The sequence below is a fragment of the Octopus bimaculoides genome, chromosome 5 (assembly GCF_046866305.1).
Source record: "Octopus bimaculoides isolate indiv1 chromosome 5, ASM4686630v1, whole genome shotgun sequence".
NCBI classification, from domain to species: Eukaryota; Metazoa; Mollusca; class Cephalopoda; order Octopoda; family Octopodidae; genus Octopus; species Octopus bimaculoides.
The window spans coordinates 94,730,234-94,753,478 of record NC_142932.1 but is presented as its reverse complement, the minus strand read 5'-3'; the positions used below and the strand labels follow the sequence as shown (position 1 = coordinate 94,753,478).

The window sequence follows — 23,245 nt, the reverse complement described above, 5'->3', positions numbered from 1 at the left end:
CATGTCATATGTTTTTACAAATCACATATAAGCTCTTTCATCTTCTCTAATAGATTCTTCAGATTTAAATTTTGTGAAGGGATTTACTTCTTTTTATATTATTAGTGAATGGGTTGGAATGGAGAGAGAGAGAAGGGTAAAGAAGAGTAATTTGGAGTGTATAGGGAAGGAAAAGAGGGAGAGGAATGGGGAGATAGTGGAGGTAAAAGTGAGAGAGAGAGAGAGAGAGAGAGTGTGTGTGTGTGTGTGTGTGTGTATGTGTGTGTGTGTGAGCCTGTGTATTTGAAAGGAAGCCTTTTGAACAAGAGATAAAAAAAAGGAATATATATTTTTAAGTAGGTGGCTAGAACAGATGCTTACTTTGGCTCAGCCAGCTCACCAGGGGATCTGAAAGAAAAATGTTTTCAAAGTGAAAAAACGAGTTTTTTCTTAATGTCAATGGAAAAGAGAAGGAAAGAAATAAAGAAAGAAGAAAAAATGTGTTTATATCTATATAGTTGGTCAGTTCTTTCAATAGAAGATGACAAGTTGATTCTTGGTCTGTAAAAATGGCAAGACCAGGTGGTTACTCTAAGGGGGAGGGGTCTGTTTTGATGAGGAATAATGAAAGTTATTTTTCAAAAAATTGTCTGAACTTATCATCATCATCATCATTATCATTGTCCAATGCTTGATTCTCATGCTGGTATGGGTTGGAAAATCTGGATGCCAGAATGTTTCTATTTATGTATACACACACACACACACACACACACACACACACACACACATGCATATATCTTAAGGTTCCAGATGGGTTTATAAGGAAGTTGATGTGATTTTCATATTTTCAGCCATTCAGTTTGGGGGGGGGGGGGGGAGAATTTTGCTATGAAATGTTGTTCCATATTTTCTCTGAAGAAGGTGTCATTCCTTGGGCATTTATAGAGGGGAAAGATTTTGAATCTTCCTTCTCCACATGTTTCTAAGTGTTTACTTAGTGGAAGTTTTTGTAGCTCTCCCTGTCAGATATGTTGTCAGTGAATTCTGGCTTGTTGGCATAAAGAATTACCAGTTTCCCCTATATAATTCTCCTTGCATGTGGGACAGGTTATGCAATATATTAAGTTTTATGTCTTGCAATTCATGTTTGAATTTGCTTTGAATGTGTGTCCACTCTTAAATTTTATTTGGTTGTTTTCCTCTATATATTTGTAGATGGGGTTACTGCAGATCCCACATCTACTGTCTCCACATTCTTTCACAAAGAATTTGGTTTCATTCTCTGATGAGAATTTTGCTCTTGTCAGTTGTTTTTCAAGGTTTTACTCTTGGAGTTTACTATTTCTTATGCAGTATTTGTTTAATATGTTTCCCATTTTGGGGCTTTGTAGGACTATTGGTAAGTTTGATTGTATAATTTGAAACATGTCGGTAACTCCAAGGTTGTGTGTGTTTATGAATGGGATGATGTTTTCTTTGTTTTTCTTTTTTGGAGTTCTGAGTTGTGTGGTGATGTCAGTTTCATTGCTCTTGAGATTCTGTTTCCTGTTAATTTGAATGGGTATTTTTGTTCTAGTAGGAAGTTTTTAAGTTCATTTAGTCATATTTGGCATGTTTTTAAGTCAACCACTAAGCTGCATATATGTCTTGCCATACTATATGGAATGTTTATTTTTGTGTGGGATGGTTTGCAGGAGTAGAAATTTAAATATTGGAGTGTATCAGTTGTTTTGTAGTAGATATCTGTTGTGACGATGGAGTTGTGTATCTTGATGTTGATGTCTAGGAGGGGAAGTTCGTTATAGCTGGTTTCTGTCATAAAGTTGATAGATAGGTGCAATGTGTTGAGGTTGTTGTGGAATGTTTGTAGCTCTTCTGATCTGTTCCAAAATATGAAACAGTCATTGAGGTAATGTTTCCACATTTTTCTTTCAGATCCCCTGGTGAGCTGGCTGAGCCAAAGTTAGCATCTGTTCTAGCCACCTACTTAAAAATATATATTCTTTTTCTTTGTCTCTTGTTCAAAAGACTTCCTTTCAGATACACAGGCACACACACACAAACACACACACTCTCTCTCTCTTACTTTCCCTCCACTATCTCCCCATTCCTCTCCTTCTTTTCCTACCTATACACTCCACATTACTCTTCTTTCCCCTTCTCGCTCTCCATCCCAACCCATTCACTAATACTATAAAAAGAGATAAATCCCTTCACAAAATTTAAATCTGAAGAATCTATTAGAGTAGACGAAAGTGCTTATATGTGATTTGTAAAAACATGACATGTTAATAAATCTTTGCATATGTACAACCATCCAGATCTCTGAATACCTTATTTTTTCTTATATATATATATATATATATATATATATATATATATATATATCAAACAATAAGCAACACGGATTTCAAAAGTGATTGCAGTACGCACGTTTCATGCTACTTCAATTTATTTAAGTAATGTGAGCATTACCTTAAATGCAATATGAAGAGCAATCTTCAGCTGCACGAAAATGCAGAAAAAAGACATATTATAAAGTGGCAACATATTAAATCCAAGTGGGAGAGAGCATACATAAAAATCCAAATGTGAGGAAGAATATATAAGTCCATCTTGACATAGCGGACTTATATATTCTTCCTCACTTTGGATTTTTATGTATGCTCTCTCCCACTTGGATTTAATATGTTGCCACATTTATAATATGTCTTTTTTCTGCATTTTCGTGCAGCTGAAGATTGCTCTTCATATTGCATTTAAGGTAATGCTCACATTACTTAAATAAATTGAAGTAGCATGAAACGTGCGTACTGCAATCACTTTTGAAATCCGTGTTGCTTATTGTTTGATTTTAATCACCCATCCCTTTGGGATGCAATATTCGGGTGCCTTCGCATAAGTACCATATTCAAGCCTTGAATCTATATATATATATATATATATATATATACACACAGTATCATTGTCATTTAACTTACATTTTTCTTGCTGTGGGTTGGACAGATTGACATGGAACTGGCCAGCCAGCGAGACTCAAGTCGTTTGTTATGGCATGGTTTGTACAACTGAATGCCCCTCCTAATGCCAACCACTTAACAGAATGTGCTGGTTGCTTACTATGTGGAACTGGCACCTGAAAGTACAAGACTATGTAAGGAAGACAGCAATTTTACTTAGTATGACACTAAGATAAAAGAAATACTGAATATTTTCTCTCTTACAATCATTGCCTTCTTAAAATATTTACTACAATTAACATGTCCGAGGGGCTTTTGTCTATAGTGCTTTTGTCCTACACTACATTAAGACAGGGAATTCTATCAAGGAAATTTGACTTCTATTTCAGGCAGGTTGAGCCACTGTATAAAGGCTCCCTAATAGCTTTATGTATAATTCATGTGTAGTTCTTGTTTTTTTTCAATGGTTGCCAAATACTCAAAGCTTATTTTTATTGAGTTTCTCTTGTAAAATTTACTTCAGTAAGCCTTTTGTATAGAGACTATTGATAGAATGATTGGGATCTGCCAGCAATGGATATGTCACATGAAGAGAAGTTGGTCAACACAAAGAAATTCTCTGTCAAAAAGATAATATATGAATGATTAATGCATTATATTCTGATTATAATTGTTAGAATGAATATCATCATCATCAACATCTTCATCGTCATTTAACATTCGTTTTCCATGCTGGCATGGGTTGGACAATTTGACAGGATCTAGCAAGCCAGAAGCTCGCACCAGGCTTCACTGTCTCTTTTGGCATGGCTTTTATGGCTGGATGCTCTTCCTAACACCAACCACCTTACAAAGTGGACAGTGCATTTTGCGGGATACCAGCAAGGTCTGTTTTGGCATAGTTTTTACAGCTGGATGCCTTTCCAAACACCAACCAATTTACAATGTGAACTGGCTGCTTTTTATTTGGCACCAGCTCTGCTGGAGTCATACAGTAATTCACTACACAAAAAATCTTCTGAGGAGGTGGGTTTGTGTCAGATGATGAGAGGTTATAGTGCGACAGAGGGACAGAAACTGGTGTGTTGGTGTAGAGGAGATAGATGGTTATCCAGTCAGAGGGAGAGATCGAAAGAGAGAAGAAAGATCAAGAATGAGAGGGAGACTGGAAGAGAGTGAGAGTGTGAGAGAACATGAGAGAGAGGGGTGAGAGAGAGCGAGAGTGAGAAAGGTGAGAGAGAGAAAGAGAGTGGTGGTGGTGAAGTGCCAGGGCATACCTCAAGGTACAGGGATCAAAATATAAATGGGTTGGTAGAATATTTCCAAGGGTGCATGAGCAGGAAGGAGGGACTTCACATGAATGCAGAGAGCAGGGTGAAAGGGAATATGGTAACTGGTGAAACTTGGGTATATAGAGGAGGTGGGGGACAACAAGATGGCATTGATACAATGGGCAGGGTAGTGAGGACAGGATTGGGGAGCGAGAGATAATATATTCTTGTTTATTTGCACTGGAGATAATAACTACTGGAAAATTTGGTGATCAAAGACAGAAGACAAAAAGGAATGATGTAAAAGATATCTCATTACAAATTAAATATAATTTATATTTATTACATCGTTAGCACCCCAGACAAAATGCTTAGCAGCATTTCATTTGTCTTTACATCCAAAATTCAGATTCTGTAGAGGTTGACTTTGTTTTTCACCCTTTCAGGGTGATAGAATAAATACCTGTTCAACATTGGGGTTAATGTAATCAAATAGTAGCTCCCTCGACCAAAATTTCAGGCTTTGCATCTATAGTAGAAAGTATTATATTTATTACATTTTTTTCTAGTTGAATTTGCTTGTATTTTTTCAGTGTTTCTGTGATTTTCATGTAGATGGCTGGTATTGCGGACTGCACACCTGGCAGAATGTTAGGATTCAAGGAATTAAACAAATTTCATAATAATTTATAGCAAAGTGTTTCATGATGTTTCTTCAAAAATTTTCAGTGTATATTTAAAAATTTCATTAATTTATTATTTTTTTTATAGATCCACCTGATATTACTGCATCAGAGAATGTGACATTATTTGAGAATCAAGCATCCATTATAAACTGTAGTGCAAAAGGAAACCCTACCCCAAAAGTGAGGTTCGAGGATGAAAATCGAAGATTTCTTTCAAACTCTGCATTAACTTTTAATCGTACAAATGTCAGTAAAGTTTTCTGTGCTGCCATTGCAAAGAGCAAAAAGCATGGAAATTTGACATCTAGAAAGGAAATTAATATCCTGCTGAAATGTATGTTCAATATAAATATTTGTTCTTCCTCCCCCTCCTCCTCTTCCTCTTCTTCCTCATCCTCCTACTACTACTGCTGTGACTAATATCCTCACCATCATCAAATGTCTTTTACTTCTTTGTATAAATTCTCAGATTGAGTGGCATATTGTGTCCTTGGGCAAAGTACATCATTTTACATTGCTCTAGTCTACTCAGCTTAAAATTACTACCAGCTAAGTGCTGGTGTAGCCCCGTCTCTCTCTTCGGCCAGCAGCTCCTTGATGATCTGCTGGGTCAAGGATGGGTAAACTGAGTCTCCTCATGATTGCATAAGTGTCTAAAATCATCTTCACTTGTGAGTGACACACATGGATTTGTCATATTCTTACCATCTCTAAGCATCCCTGTGTCGATGGCATATAAAAAACACCATTGGAGCATGGTCATTGCCAGTGCTGCCCGACTGGCTCCTGTTCCGGTGGCACATAAAAAGCACCATTCAAGGTGGTCGATACCAGTATCGCCTGACTGGCCCTCATACTGGTGGTACATAAAAAGCACCCACTACACTCTCAGAGTGGTTGGCATTCGGAAAGGCATCCAGCTGTGGAAACCTTGCCAGATCAGATTGGAGCCTGGTGCAGCCTTCTGGCTTGCCAGTCCTCAGTCAAACCGTCCAATGCATGCCAGCATGGAAAGTGGACGTTAAACGATGATGATGATGATGATCATCATCATCATCATCATCATTATCCTCATTATCTTATGCCTATTTTTTCCATACTGGCATGAGTTAGAAGGATTTATTCCACCTCAGCCCTTGCCACTTGTCATAGTCCATCATCATCTGATACTCCTACATCATCTGTATCTGGTGTATATGATTTTTTTTTTTCATCATGATGGTGGGGTTGTGATAGGTTTTACAGCTGAATGCCCTTCCTATCACCAATCATTCTGCAATGGAGTTCAATCTTTTTGATCAGTAAAGTGGGTAATTATTTAAGGACGGCGTCTAGTTATGAAATCAGTACTACTTCATCAATTAAGAGTAAGGAAAAGTAAAGTCAGCCTGTGTGGAACTGAAGAAGACAAAACTGATTAATATTAAGGTCATAGTCACTATAAAAGGTAGGTTTCACAATTTCTGGTAATATATCCTGAAAACCCATATAACCTAACTGAAACAGCATCCCAAAGACTACCTTTCCCCTTCAGAAGTAGAAAATATTTCAGCTTTTGAGCAATTACTGATTTTCTACAGAATTCAAGTAAGATCCACAAAGAATTACTGCTGCTACACCCGGGACAGATTTGCTATTATGTCTCTTACACCCAGGACAGATTTGCTCAGTGAAAGCCACACTAATTGGTAATGACACAGTAACCCATACCATCTCTCGCCTATACATGTGCTTCTCTCTGATTCTTCTATTATTATTGCTCTGATCGTTGCTCCTAGCTTTGAACAACCTCCATCCATGTTCACCCAATACATCTATCTCTCCCATTCATCTTGTCAATACTGTATTTCATTGACCACTATGCATAATCAAACCTTCTTAGAGTTGAACTCTGTGAAATTCCCTTCCCACCTATGACTTGCCTGTAGGTATTGATGTGTAAAACTGAACATAAACTGTATCAGTCTTACCAGTCTTAGAGAGTTTGTGAAAAATAATGTCTGCAGCTACTTTTTGTTAACTGATCTCTAAAAAAATCATTAATCTAACACTGACCCTGCTGTATTCACTCTATTTACTTTGAGAATTATGTTAATGAAACCCATTCTATGCAATCTTGTTGAGTTTCAAAAGAACTTCCTCAGATTAAGAGCATGACCTGTAAATATGAACAAAAAAAACTGAAAAATGATTTGGGTTTCTTGATCTTTTATTTTACTAAGGCATTTATTGTGACCAAACATCACATCAGTTTCTCCAGTTTAAATGAATATAGGTGTTTGTAATTTTTCTGGTCTCTAAAGTCCATATTTTGCTCTCTACTTCTAATGGTGTATTCTGTAAACATCTACAACAGCCCAATTTCTAAATATTGATATCCTTTTTACTAGGTTTTAAGTGGGCAAATTTAATTTCTCCTGTAATATTTCAGTATTCTTATCCACTATTAATGGATAGATAGGTGTCAAATTTATGTTTTACAGAGACATGTTTAATTGAGATATCTCTCCCTAGGATAGAAACTTGAGAAATAAGACATTTGAACTCAAAATTTGTCGAAACAATTATTGATTGAATCAATTCAAAACCTAAAAATTTTGATTTTATATTCAATGCCACTGAAGCATTATCTGACTTTGAATTTGAAAAGACTAATGTAGTTCACAATGAAGATGTCTCAAAGCTAATGATGTACCCAACCTAACTCATTTATTATCCTTAACTGAAGGTACCTCACTGAATTTTCAAATTAGAGAAGCTAAGTTTTCAATAAAACTTCTGATTACATCTCCTCTCTAGAAATCATGATTCTCAGCAAAATGTTGGTTAAAAAACTGAAAATATGAGTTAACCTGAAAATACAAAAAATTACTGAGCAATGCAAACATATTAAACCAAAACATATTGTAAGCAGAAAAGAATGTCATCACAAATTGTCTAATGACAGCAGCATCATAATCATTTCTGCTGTCAAAGGAAATGCAACTTCAATAATGTCAGAGAAAAATACACACTAATCACATCTTTAGGCAGTTGAATAGTGACTTTACTTTGACTCATTAAAGAGAAATGATTATATTGCCAAAATTAAATACAGAATAACTTATTACACACATATATAATCTACAAACATACATTTACTCAATATTCTGTCAGGATCAGTTGCCGGCTGTAGATACTCAGCATATTCTTTTATGAGTTGTTACCCAGCAAAAATTATTTCCCTTCTTACTGATTGAACTGTCCCATTTTTTATGGGTGCTGTACATTTCAATGGACAGGGATGTAGCCAGCCCACTTACACATAACATTCCTTCATCGGACACTAAACTCCGCTTGCGAAGACATGGTGAGGCAGGTGAAATGGAAATCAAACTAAATTTGTAGGAACACTAAACTCGGCTTGCGAAGACCTGTTGGGGCAAGTGAAAGCGAAATTGTGGAGCACTAAGAGAACCGTCCGAGCGCAATCATTGCCAGAGCAGCTGTCTGGCTTCTGTGCCGGTGGCATGTAAATAGCACAAGCGTGATCGTTACCAATGTCGCCTTCTTGGCACGTGAAAAGACATTCAAGTGAGATCGTTGCCAGTGCTGCTGGACTGGCTCCTGTGCAAGTGGCACGTAAAATACACCATTTCGAGCGTGGCCGTTGCCAGTACCGCCTGACTGGCCTTCATGCTGGTGGCACATAAAAGCACCCACTACACTCTCGGAGTGGTTGGTGTTAGGAAGGTCATCCAGCTGTAGAAACTCTGCCAAATCAGATTGAAGCCTGGTGTCGCCTCCTGGTTCACCAGTCCTCGGTCAAATCGTCCAACCCATGCTAGTATGGAAAGCATACGTTAAACGACGACGACAATGATGATGATAATTGAAATGTACAGCACCCATGAAAACTGGAACATATTGATCTAGTTTTCAAGTTATCAACTTTAATGTGATTTGCTGGTTCACAATAGTTTTTTTTTTTTGTGTGTGTGTGTGTGAAGCACTACTGTCAGAAACAAACTAGATCAATATTTTGAATAGTTATTGCAAAATATGTCGCTAGTTAATATAACTAATAAAAATACCTACACAAGATTAGTGAACTTCCAAATAAAATGTGAGATATACTTAGCTGTAGTAAACATTTATATTGCCAGTAATTAAGCAATTTGAATATATATATTTCTGAAAATGTAGCAATAAAGTGTGCATTTTGGCTCAGTTATGTTTTTGGGGCAACTCCAGTTTCTGAATGGCCAGGGAGACGTATTTACAGTAAAAAAATGAACATCATCCATTGGACTCTGCCGCAGTTTTGAGTCTCACTACTCTTATAGTGAGAAGAAAAAATATTTACAGTACACTCTGTTAAAGTGTTGGCAAATGAGCAGAGAAAGCATGGAGTCAAGAGGTTCCTTCAGTTCTATCTTGCTGAGGACATAACTTCCTCTCTAATGCTGGTGCCACAATAAAATGCACCCAATACACTCTGTAAAGTAGCTAGTAAATGAACAGAGAAAGCATAGAGTCAAGAGGTTTATTTAGTCTTGTCTAGCCAAGGATATGACAACTTCTCTAGTGCTGGTACTACACTAAAATACATTTTGTACACTCTGTGTACAGGTTGATCATAGGAAGCACATCTATCTATTGAAGCATAACCAAAACCTAGCCAAATGTGGCATAGTTTTCCAACTTGTCTATGAAAACAGTGGTCTCAATAAGGTCCCATGTGTGACTACCCTTCCTTGCCAGCATGGAGAGTAGATATGGAGAAGGAAAAGGAGGTGTTGATGGTGATTTAAAACATCAAGAAAATGTGTCTATCCTATTGAAGAATTTTTTCAAATATAAGCAGTCATTTGGAGACCATATTTTTCTGCAATAAATAACCTGTATTCTTCTATATGTATGCAATGAAATCCTCAATCACTGGTAGTTCCACTTTACAACAAACAGTTGCCTAGAAAGTTATTAAGATTCTGTATTAGTTATACAATCAAATCAATACAACAAATTTCAAAGATGTCACATTCAGACTTCAAGTTTTGATAAATCAAAGAGTTATGTTTATAATGCATTTATCAAATTTTTCAATGTGGAAATGAAAAAACCCTAAATATCATTACAGAAGAGATTTAGAAACTTTGATTAGGGATGACAAGATAAAGGCACAATGTCTGATGCACAATTGAAAATCACAAGCATCTATGGATAAGGATATCAAAAGTAAAGCTTACATTCAAATCTAACCAAAAGATATACAACTGTTTATTTGGTTTTAAACTCATAACTTTGGGTAGAGGGCTCCAATTAATAATGATAGAAAGACAAAAAAGCAAAGCTAACTGTTTAAATTGTTTAAAATTCATCTCAGTACTACATACATATTTACTTCAATAATTTATTTTATTCAATTTATTTATATTTTGTTCTCAGAATTAAAAACTACATCAACTTCAACAACATAAAAACTTAATATCTGAATCTTTTGAACCAGTATTTTCAGTTACTTTGGTTTCATTTGTCTGGCATCATACCATTCCCTTCCTATCATACTATTACCATAAGAGGATACATTTAAACACTACATTGATATTGTGATGAAGAACAGAATTATCCTTTTCTCCCCATGATCTACTGAAGAACACTTCTAATACCTCTTATTGACAGACATTTTTTGCATGTTATGTGAAGAAATTTCATTGTTAAATGATTTTATCTTCTTATATCTGTATGGTTTGACAATTTTTCTGAATTTTATTAGTAGAAATTTCATGAATTGTTTGTTTACTCTACAACTCAGTAACTTCCTGGTGAATACATTTATTTCTCAATGGACAATCTACCCATCTAAATACAAGTACTACATGGAAGTGCATCTCACTGTTGCAAACCCCTGTAAATCTTGAAAACCTTATAAAGATTTCATTAGCCACAGAGCCAAGTGCAAATTGTCCCAAGATTGTGGTGGTTTAGATTGCTTACTGTATTTTGCTTTGATATCCTGTATGAGAAAAATGTTCAATGGACAATCACAGAATCTGAATTTCTGAATTTGAAATGTGTGTGGAACTGAAATTTTGTAATTTTTATCCTATTTTCTAAATTGAAACTGTTTTCTGATTTTTTTTTTTTTTTTTTTTTTTTGAAGATGCTCCTCGAGTAAACTTACATATTTCAAATGAGACAAATAATATAATAATTAATTGCACTGCATTTGATGGAAACCCAAATATTTATGAATACAAACTGAAGCAAAAATGGAGAAATGCCACTAAGAATACTTATAATATGAATGTATTATCTATAAATAATCCTTCTTTCAATAATACTGGTACATGGGTGTGTCATGTAAGCAATGAAGATTTTCATGTGAATAAATCATCAAACTACAAAATTCCAGGCAAGTATTTTACAAAGCCACAATTTATCTTTAAAACATATTTACAATTCAATTTTTATTTTTAGAATGGTAAAATTGTTCAGTTATTTATTTAATTTTATCCCACTAGATGATTGTTGGACTTAGTTTCTTTTTATGTGTATCAATAAAATTGATAATTTTTATTTATAATTTTCAGGAATTGTTTGAGATGTAAATACTTAGGAATTGTATTGGGTTGACAACTAAGTTCCCACCATTTTTTTGTTAAATTAAAATTTTTTTTAAAAGGTTTAATAAATAATAACAACTAATTAATCAATAATGTATTCACCCTTGTCGTTTACAACTTCTTCCCAACGTTCAACAAGATTTTCAATACCTCATTGGTAGAAATCACCCAATTTCGACTCGAAAAATTGATCCAAGCTCTCAATTCTGCATCAGTATTGAATGAAACTCCACGCATAGCATTTGAAAGAGATCGAAAGAGGTGGAAATCCATTTGTGCCAAATTAGGAGAGTATGGCAGGTGTAGCAGCACTTCTCAGCCATGCGTTTGAATGGCTTCCTTGGTCATATTGGCGATATGAGGGTGGGCGTTGTCATGCAGCAGAACTTCATGCTACCGAATCGGTCTTTTCTCTTGAATAGCCATGTTGAGTTGTTCCATCTGTTGAACATATAGTTCTGCATTGACCATTTGGTTCCGTTCCAGCAATTTGTAATGGATAATTCTTTCCCAGTCCCACCATACGCACAACATACAGATAAAGATCTTGTTTCACGTGCAGTGTCGCTTGTTTACCAGGGCTAAGTCATTCCTTACACTGTTTCATATTGATGTACAGGCACCATTTTTCATCATCAGTAATGATTCGGTAAAGAAATCGCTGCTTGTGTCCATGAGTTGAGCTGTGACGAGCAAGCAACCAGCGGAGATTGTGGCTCGTTGATTTTTGTTGTTGTCACTTAAAGCATGTGGAACCCATGCTCCATCAAGTGAAGATGCTTCTCTATAGCAGTGTGGGAGCATTCCATTTTCTCTGCCAGTTCCCTTGTCATTTGACAAGAATTTTTGTGCAAAAGTTAGTTTAATCACTCTTCATCAAACTCAACTGGATGGCCAGAATGAGGTGCATCTTTGAGGTTAAAATTTCCATTTTTGTACTTGGCATACCAATCATGAGCAGCTCTTTCAGCTATGGCACCCTCTCCATACACAGCACAAATGTCATAAGCAGCTTTTGTGGCCTTAGAGCCTTGATTAAAAGCAAAAAGAAGGAGGTATCAAAAATGCTCATTTTCCTTAACTTGACATTACATTTTAATGATCTGAAAATAAACACAAATTAACTAGAAAAAAAAACAAAATAGATTCCAAAATGATTCAAAAATAGAATTCTCGAAAAAAATAGATTCAAAAATTTAGAAAAACAGTGGGAACTTAGTTGCCAACCCAATAGTTTTAATAAAGTGATTGTCATCAAAATTTCCACAAAAGAACTGAACGCTGTTTTTCACATTAATTGGAAGCATATGAATTAAATTATAGACCGAGAGCATCAAATATTTGTTGTTATTTCAAATTATAAAGAGATATATATATATGAAGTTAGGTTCCTTTTTAGCAATAAATGATTTATTTTTCAAAGATCTTCCTAAAACTTTTAGTAACATAGTGTTTTCATTTAAATTCTATATCATATTATATTTGTTAGCTTTAGAAAGAAGAGAAATGTTTGTATCCTGTTTAGACCTTTATGAAAGCCACTTTGTAACATAAAGGCAATGGTTTCTAGGAGACCTAGTTTTATATATCTTTTACTGGAGACCACTTCAGATGTCTTGAGATCAAAGTTAATGTAGGTGGTGATCAATCATCATAATCTTAGAAATATTGGCTGTGAAACCAATAGGCTGCTTCTGAGTAGCATTGTAGAGATTGTCTTTATTAGCGATAATGCACATAATTGCATATTTCTTCATTTTTGATTAAGTGATCTTTGAGCACAAAGTTCAAAATTTGTAATGGATTCGTCACTTGGAATTAATAATTTCAAGGTGATATCGCAGACAATATCACATAGTGATAATCCCATTCTAACTTACATAAATCTCAAAATTTCTGAATTGATATCTTGTACAGATTATATCAATTTGAATCCTTTGAAAAACCTTCCTCTTTATTTTACACAGTAGTGTCTTGTCTTTGGCCACATTTATAAAAATAATCAGCAAACCAAGTTATCCACTTTTATACATCACTTGAAGTTGTTCACCTGACTTGCTAGTTTTAAATTAAAAGTTATAATGGTGACATCTTAATAAGTAGGGTTGAAAATAAGTAACTGACTGAATGTTTTGTTATGTGTAGAAGGTTAAACTGGATACACTGTGGATTGCAAATACGACAGGTTTGGCTGCCATGATATATGTTCATGTTATTGGGTTTGTTAAAAAGTAGTGGAAAAGAATTTTTGACAAAGTTGCTGGATGTCTAATTAGCAAGGGTCTGTTTAATTGCAGTTAAGAAGCTAAAAACTTATATGCAGGCATTGATTTCTTTTTGGGCAGTGAAGCAGCTCTGTAGGTGTTTCAGCCCTTTCTATCCTGACACTAGAACTGTCCAAGGCCACCTACTGATGTAAACAACAAGATACGCATGCAACAGCACCAGTTTTGGTGATAAAATGGTGCAACTTTTGATCAGTTGTTTCTACCATCCTCATTGCTAATTCTTGCAGCATCACTTATGCTCTCTCCTGAGGAAGATGTAATGAGTTACTTTCTTAACAACTTCTGGCAGTTTTCTAGTACAGGAAGGCAGATTACCTCTCATCCATTGTTTTCACAGAGTTTAAACACCTTATATTTTCTTTCCTAAGGAGAGCATTTTCGATGTTTCCTTCCTAAGGAACTGCCAGCTCAACCATCTTTACCATCTTTTTTTCTTGGCACCATATGACAAGGTCAGGTCTCTTGATGGTAGAAAGTGACAAGTGATATTTACCATTAGAATCAACAAAAAACTCCCAACTCCCTTCTCATTTTTGATCATTCTTCTTCCTTACAGTGGCTGGCTTGCAACCTTTATCTTCCCATGCTCCACTACTTGTGGTCTTTCACCATTGCTAATTCACATTATCCTCTCCACCACTGCATCAGTCAGTACTCTAAGTGCTTGGTTATACTGCCATGTGCATCTGTTCTTCAGCCCTAGTGGGAAATTGGTGAATATGTGCCTCATTGTTCTAACCTTTCCACATTTGCACAGACCACATGCCTCCATTTTCCAATGCTTTCGGTGTGCAAAACTTGGAAGCATGCCATAGATGGAGCAGATCAGAAAACTAATTCTTGCTGGCTCCCAGGACTGAAGTTCTTTCCATCTTAGCTTTCATCTAACCATGCAACACACTGTCCCTGCTGGCCACATTGTACAAACTCCATAGAGTGGTCTTCTTCCTTTATCTGGTTGGATGTTGCAGTTCTTTTCTCCTTCTCATTCAAAATATGGTATGGTTTGAACTCATTGCTTCCAAGTCCTTTCCTGTTGGTCTGTGTGTAGACCACTATATTTTTATATTCTAGGGACCTCACTAAAACTTCTCTGTTGCCTCAAACGTTATCCACTTTCTTCCAGTCAATCTCTGGAGGGGGAGGAATGGATAACATAGCCATTTGTATAATACAGCAACAATATAGTCTACATTTTACTACATTTGTACTACTTCACTACTGATCAAATTGGTATCTCAAATGGACCTTTGTTGCTGTACAAAGCCATGCATGCAAGGGTCTGTGGCAATCCCAGCCACTTACAGATGTATTTCTGACATTTCTGTTCAATGATTGCAACTTATGTCAGTACAACTTCATACAACACTACAGTCTAGGGTACAGAACAAATTGCCAACATCAGTCTGAACTTGCCTGGCAGTAACCTTTTGTGAAATATTGAGAGTTCTTCCTCTGTCATTTTCTGAACTCTACTCAACCTCACTTCTGTCATTAAGTGGTACAGTCTCCCCTGACTCTTCACAAGCTCCTCTACTATAGTAGGCATAACTTCTGCAATTTCATACTTCACTTTTTTCAGTCTTCCTTTAATGAGTTCTACACTGCATGACTTCTTTGTTTTAAAATACCTCCTTTACCAGCTTATCAGCTCATCCAGTTTACACAAAATTATCATCATTGATTTCTCATCTTTAACCAGCTGTGCAACGTTATCCATTTAAGTATTCTTAGGGGTGAGGTGGACCTTTATTTCATGGTCATTATACCTTATGGGATGACTTCCACTCCAAGAATGAACCAAATCACTGAAATTTTACACCAGCTGCAATTCCCACATCAAGTTTATGCCAAGTTGTTGTATAGCCCTTTGTGGTAAATCTCATGTAGAATTGGACATAATAGTTCATCATCAATTAGTGAAATTCTGACAGGATCTAGAACAGCTCCATGGCATACTCCTGCAGTTTGTGTGTAACCAATTTAAGAGCATTCATCATATCAAGCCACATAAATGCCTAGTTATTTTTCTCTCTCTTTGCTGTATATATGCTTTCATTTTATTGGCATCACACCATTTTCTGCCTCTCATACTACATTACAACACCACTCTGATGTGATGAAAAACAGACATCCTTTTCCCCAAGATTCACTAATAAAATACTTCAAATTATTTTTATTGGGAGACATTCTTTTAATGTGCACAAGTTATGAAAAGAAATTTCATTACTTAATTCTATTTTCTCATGTCTGTATGATTTGAGATTTTTTGCTGAATTTTATTAGAATGTTTGTTTATTGGTAGAAAGTTCATGCAATTTTTTTTTCTTTACAATTCTATAAACTATCTTCTTGGCAAATACATTGTAAACCTAGATATAGTTCTCAGTTGTTTAGAATTATCAATGTTTTAATGTTAAATACTAGCTGGATTAATTTTTATATTTTGTTATTTCATCTTATTAAGGTGGCAAGCTGGCAGAATTATTGCCACTCTGAGAAAAATGCTTAGTAGCATTTCTTCCAGCTTCACAGTCTGAGTTCAAATTCCACCAAGGCCAGATTTGCCTTTCATTCTTTTGGAGTTGATAAAATAAGTACCTGTTAAGCACTGGGGTCGATATAATTGACTAGCCCCTTCCCCAAAATTCCAGGCCTTTTTGCCTATAGTAGAAAGGATTATTTCATCTTATTTTTTTCAAAAACTTATGATAATCTTCAATTGATAATTTAGAATATTTATTGTTAGTTTCAGAAAATATTTAATTTCTAGTACATGTGTATTTTCTCTTTTAATATTTTATTATTTTTCCTACCAGTGAAACCTATTTACAGTCCAGTACCAAATGGTCCAAAAAAGAGAAATGTTTCAAATGGAGAAACTGTAATTTTCAAACAGTGTTTTTATTCACATCCAAAATCTGATGTAAAATGGCAGAAAAATGAGGAGTTAATTGACTCGAACAAATATTCAACAACTGATGATTTATCAAATGAGTTTCCTTTCAAAGGAAGTTGTACTAGTTTAAAGATAGAAGACATCGAAGAAGATGATATTGGTACTTATACCTTAACAGTGGAAAACTCTATGGGAAAATCAACTACTGCTTTTACTTTGAGATATAAGGGTAAGTTGTTACATGCTTCTTTAATCATTTAAAAATGTTATTTCATGTTATATAGAATTGTTTATAATTTATTAACATATTCATAAAGTACTTAAAGTTCTACTTTCAGCTTAAGTGTTACAGTCAGCTCTGGGTTTTAATGTGTGAGGGTCTAGTTTAGCTTTGTTTCTTGCTCAGTATTACATTTGTAAGTACAAATAATTTTCCTTTCAGAAATCACCATTATCATTATCATCATCATTTGACATCTGCTTTCCATGCTGGCATGGGTTGGACGTTTTGACTAGAGTTCACTAGGCAGAAGACTGCACCATGCCATGCTTTCTGTTTTGGCATGATTTTTATGACTAGGTGCTCTTCCTAACATCAACCAATCCACAGAGTGAACTGAATGCTTTTTATGTAACACCAGCTCAACTGAGATCAGTTTTGGCATGTTTTATTTTTACAGTTGGATGCTCTTCCAAATGCTAACCACTTTACAGTGTGGAGTGGATGCTTTTTATGTGGCACCAGCACTGACAGAGTCACCAAGTAACTTGTAAGATAAAGATCCTTTGAGAGAGGATGTGGCATTGGAGGTGATCTTGTGCCAGATGATGAAAGGTTAGTGTATGACAGAGAAACAAACAGATGTGTTGCTGTAGAGGAGATACATGGTTACCCAGTAAGAGGGAGAGAGAAGGAGTGATCAAGATTGAGGCCAGTAATGGGTATGTTGCTGTAGAGGAGATACATGGTTAAACAGTCTGAGGAATAGAAAAAGGGAGTGGAAGAGAGCAAGAGAAAGAGGGAGAGTGTCAGAGAGCAGGAGAGAGGTGGTGGTAAAGCACCAGAGCATGCTCACAAGGAACGGGGATCAGAATATAAATGGGATGGTAGAGAAGAGCCAGGAGGAGGTAAGTGGTAGCAGAGTGGAAGGGTATGCTCTAAAGACACAGGGTCAGAATATGAAAAGGAGAGTGTTGCCAAGGTACATGTGTAGAGAGTAGAGGCTTCACATGAATGCAAGGTATGTGGGGTGGGTTATGCAGTGACTGGTAAAACCTGGGCATAGAGAGTTGGTAGGGGACAACAGGATAGTAATGGTACTGTGAACAGTGCAGTGTGGATAGAACTGGGGAGCAAGAGATAAGCATAGTGCATTAAAAGAGGAAATGTGAGGAAGTGGAGAGATGTATTTTGGTTTGTTGGAGAAGGGTGTGAAGATGGTAAAACTTTTATTGGGAAACTACTCCTTCAATTTTAGTAATGAAGTTTTCAAGTTGATTAACCATTTTTAGTGTGTTTATTTAAATGTTTACTATATAGTTTAAATGAAGTTGTTTTAAATGTAGTAAGGCATTTTTGCTGAAATAGGGAAACTGAACTAATGCATATAAATACTTAAATATTACCTCTTTTTGACCTTTCTACTGGTCTAAATTGGTTAAATCTGTTAAGTTATTTTACTTATATGATTCCCTATACAATGTTCATGGATATTTAATAAATCTGTCAGTTGTACACTTGGCACTAGGAAGGAGATCCAGTTGTAAAAACCATGCCAAAACAGACAATAAAGCTTGATGTTGCTCCCAGACTTACCAGCTCCTGTCAAACAGTTCACCATGCCAGTATAGAAAACAGATGTGAAATGACAACAGCAGTGTCCTTTTTTTTGTTTTGTCATAGAACAGAATATTTGAATTAATGCAGTTATTGCAAGTTAAATGATGTCAAGTTACTACAAAGCAGCACTAAGTAGGATAAGTTAGAAAAATTCAGAACCTTTGGAAATATGTTGTGATTGAGAAGACCCAGCAACTGAAGTGAAATCACTGACATGACCGATGCCAGTGTTGCATGTCCACTCCATTTAAGAGTACCCTTGATGCGTTGGGCGATATGCTATGCTTGAGAAGTCCTGTTTAGTTGAGTAAAACCAAAATTGTAGCTGTGGCCAGTGCCTCCTGACTGGCTCCTGTTCCGGTGGCACATAAAATGCACCATCTGAACGTGGTCAATACCAGATCCGCCTGACTGGTTCCTGTGCTGGTGGAACATAAAAAGCACCATCCAAACGAGGTCGATGCTAGTACCCCATGACTGGCTTCTGTGTCGGTGGCACATGAAAAGCATTATCTGAATGTGATTGATGCCAGGACTGCATGACTGGCTTCCATTCTGGTGGCATGTAAAAAACACCATCTGAACGTAGTCGATGCCAGGTCTGCCGGACTGGCTCCCGTGCCAGTGGAACGTAAAAAGTGCACCATCCAAATGAGGTCGATGCTAGTACCCACTGAGTGGCTCCCATGCTGGTGGCACGTAAAAAGCACTATCCAAATGTGGCCGATGCCAGAAACCCCTCACTAGCTCCTGTGCCGGTGGCACATAAAAGTACTAGCCGAACATGATCAATGCCAGGCTCACCTAACTGGCTCCTGTGCTGATGGCACCCACTACACTCTTGGAGAGGTTGGCATTAGGAAGGGCATCCCGCTGTAGAAACATTGGCAGATCAGATTGGAACCTGGTGCAGCTACTGGCTCTCCAGACCTCAGTGAAACCATCCAACCCATGCCAGCATGGAAAACGGATGTTAAACAATGATGATGAGTTGTGTACCCCAATAAAATGAGACACATGAGTAATGAAAAATTCTTTATTATATTTATTATATATATATTGATGTAATAATTCAGGGTCTTTTTAATATATCTTTTCAGAAAAGCAAGAAATCAATAAGGGAATAATTATTGGTTGCACTGTAGGAATTGTATTATTAATAATAATAATGGGGCTTCTTGCTTATAAATTCTACAAAAGAAGAGGTTTGTATGTTTTTCATATTATAAAGTTTTGTTTATCACAACAATGTGTTTGTGTGTGTGCATATATATATATATATATATATATATATATATATAATGAATAGGGAGAATTTTACTCCATATATAGCGTGTTGAATGATTCATTTGAACAACATTCTTACCATATATGTTGGATTCATCAAATTCAACAAAGTCATGATAACTATTGGCATAAACCCACTAAGAATTTCAATATAAATAAACAGTCAATGAAAAAACTCTTCTAGAAAATGAGAGACCATATGGTTTACCCCTCCCTTCTCTCTTCAAATTAGAAACCTCCCTGGCTTATTTTTTAAAATCTTAGCAAAAACTTTCCACAAAACCATAAGTATTATTCTATATTTAATAAATCTAGGGTCAATTATAGCAGCTAATAATAGATATAAGCTTAGAAACCATTCATTAGGTAAAGTTTCTCTATGGGAAACCTCTGATCTGGAGCCCAACAGTAATATTATATTTAATGATAATACAAGAAGAAATATAATTGGTGAATCACAACAACAAGGGGTTATAAATCCTACCCAGACAAGTCAAATGGATGTGATTAATGAACTAAACACAGCTTCTCAGTATTTGGAATCTAGCCAAATCAATGCAGATTATTTGGGACAATGAGTTAAAACTCAAATGAAGCAATAAATATGCAACTCCTGCAAGCCTGAATACTGTCCCTAAGGGGGTTTCCTTTTAAGAAAAGAACCTAGTCTATAAATGCCAAGTACTAACATCTAACCCTAACCAATCCAAAACATATATTGGGAGCACAGCCATTTTAAAACTAGATACCAAGCACACATAAATTCATTTATTGTCCCTAAAACTAAATTTTCCACATCACTAGTAACATATGTTAACCTCCTAAAAATGCAAAATATTAACTATAAAATGATATGATCAGTAGTTACTGGAACTTCTCCTTATAATCCATATACACAAACTTGTAAGTTATGGACAAAAGAATCAATCAATATACTATGTCTAAATAAGAAGATAATGCTTAACAAATTCTCAGATCTTATCATTTCATGTAGGCATAAATACCTCTCCACATTTAATTTTTTCGTTAAATAACAAAAAACCCGTAAAATGTCTCTCATCAATAAAATAATCATGGAATAATGATCATCTTATGTAGACATAAATACTTATGCACATTTAAATTCTTTCGTTAAGTAACACTAAATCTGTAATGAATAAGAAACAAAAAATTAAAAAAGAAAGAGAAAAATCATTTCACCTCTAGAATAATTTCTGGGAAACCTATATATTTAATTTCACCTCCACCATATATTTTAAATTCATCTTCATCATTTTATTTCTATTCAACTCATTTTTCATCCAATCGAATTTATATAAAATATAAACTGGTATAGTGTAATTGAACTTTGACATTTATGAACAAAAATGCCAGATGTGATCCATACAAAATATAGATATCCCTGATGAAGGAAATAGTGATACTGGAATGGATTTTAAATCGATATCTATTCTTATCACTATGTTCCTGAAATGGCCATGGGATGTATATGTTAATTTTCACATTCGGATTTTAATTTGGACTCAAACTTTCCATATACTCTTGTGAGCTTTGATATTAGCATCTCTGATGCAACAATCCAATCCTGTATGTAAAAATTTATGTGATTTAAATATTGCTGAATATGTATTGCTTCAATGCATATATTTGCCTTTTTATATCAAAATATCGATTTTACATATATTTTTTATGAAGCATTTAATGGATTGAAATTTTACTTTTCATATATGGACCCAGAACTTTGTCTCAAATCCAAAATTTTCCATCATATATTAGGTCAAGGAAAAAGTTTCTGCACTGTGTTAAAATAATACTTTTTTTTTATATATATTTTTGTAGTGTGTGTGTTCATTCAATTCATTATTTTAACATGGCACACAAACTTTTTCCTCAACCTGGTATGTATGTATGTATATATACAGACAGACAGGCAGACAGACAGATCAGAATAAAATGGGATTAAAAAGTCCTGGCAGATATCAAGTAGGAACTCAGTATAAAGGAATAAGGTTAAATTTCCAACAATCAGATACAAGTAAATGTAAATAGAATATAAATCCCAGTTAAATCCTCATGCATGACAGGTAAATCCAACAATCCTTTTCTTGTAAGAAGTAAAGAGGTGATCTAAAATAAAGATATGATTTTCTTCACATATATATATATATGTGTGTGTGTGTGTGTGTGTACAGGGTATAAGTACCTTGTGAGAAAAGTTGGACCTAAGAAGCATCAGTTGTGGTGTGCAAGAGATACGATTGCGCTGGTATGGTCATTTGGCGAGGATGGACGAGGATAGCTGTGTGAAAAAGTGCCACGGCCTTGCAGTTGAGGGTACCTGTGGAAGAGGTAGACCCAGGAAGACCTGGGATGAGGTGGTGAAGCACGACCTTCAAACATTAGGCCTCACCGAGGCAATGACTTGTGACTGAGACCTTTGGAAATATGCTGTGCATGAAAAGACCCGGCAAGACAAGTAAGACCATAATCTGTGACCTTTACCTGGGGTGTAGCCAGCCCACTTATGCATACCTTTCCTTCTTTGGACACAAAACCCTGCTTGCGAAGACCTGTTGAGGCAAGTGAAATCGAAATCGAAAATTGAACCAAATTCATTGACTGGCACCCATGCCAACCTTCCATCATTGGACACTAAACTCAGCTTGCGAAGACTTGTTGGGGCAAGTGAGATCGAAACTGAACCAAATTCGATGACTGGCACCCATGCCAGTGGAGCGCTAACAGCACCATCCGAGCAGGATCACTGCTAGAGCAGCAGTCTCGCTTCTGTGACGGTGGCACGTAAAAAGCACTATTTGAGCGCGATCGTTTCCAGCTTCGCCTTACTGGCACTCATGCAGGTGGCATGTGAACAAAACATTGGACTGACTCCTGTGCAGGTGGCATGTAAAAAACACTATTTGAGCGTGGCCATTGCCAGTACCGCTGAGCTGGACCTCATGCCAATGGCACGTAAAAAGCACCCACTACACTCTCGGAGTGGTTGCCGTTAGGAAGGACATCCAGCTGTAGAAATTCTGCCAGATCAGATTGGTGTCTGATGTAGCCATCTGGTTTGCCAGTCCCCAGTCAAATCGTCCAACCCATGCTAGCATGGAAAGCAGACGTTAAATGATGATGATGATATATATATCTGTACATATAATATGTGACAATTATTTGGTAGCCATGATAAAACTCAGAGTTTCGGATGTCAAGGCGGAAATCCACACTGGCATCTTTTCAGTTATCAGGCCATCAAAAAAATGCTATGAAAATGACCGTTAAAACAAAAGGAAATTACTGTGTGGTTGACCGTTATTAAGACAAAAGAGCTATTAGAATGACTGCTAAGTAAGGGGAGGGAGTAAAGCAGTCACCATTAAATAAAAGAAAAGTAAAACATTTGACAAAACTATTGAAAAGA

General features: G+C 36.0%; 1 protein-coding gene across 4 annotated transcripts in view; it reads left to right on the top strand.

The window, feature by feature from the left end:
• Positions 1-23,245, top strand: part of LOC106876221 (uncharacterized) — a 212,667-nt gene that overhangs the window by 142,900 nt on the left and 46,522 nt on the right. For 2 of the 4 annotated variants that reach the window (XM_089352673.1, XM_089352672.1), the window contains exons 8-11: positions 4,985-5,233; positions 11,042-11,293; positions 16,612-16,920; positions 19,632-19,781. In XM_089352673.1, the coding sequence (XP_089208799.1) occupies positions 4,985-5,233; positions 11,042-11,293; positions 16,612-16,920; positions 19,632-19,781 (960 nt within the window). The remainder of the gene's footprint in view (positions 1-4,984; positions 5,234-11,041; positions 11,294-16,611; positions 16,921-19,631; positions 19,782-23,245) is intronic. The other 2 variants (XM_089352674.1, XM_089352671.1) reach the window with 1 other exon arrangement.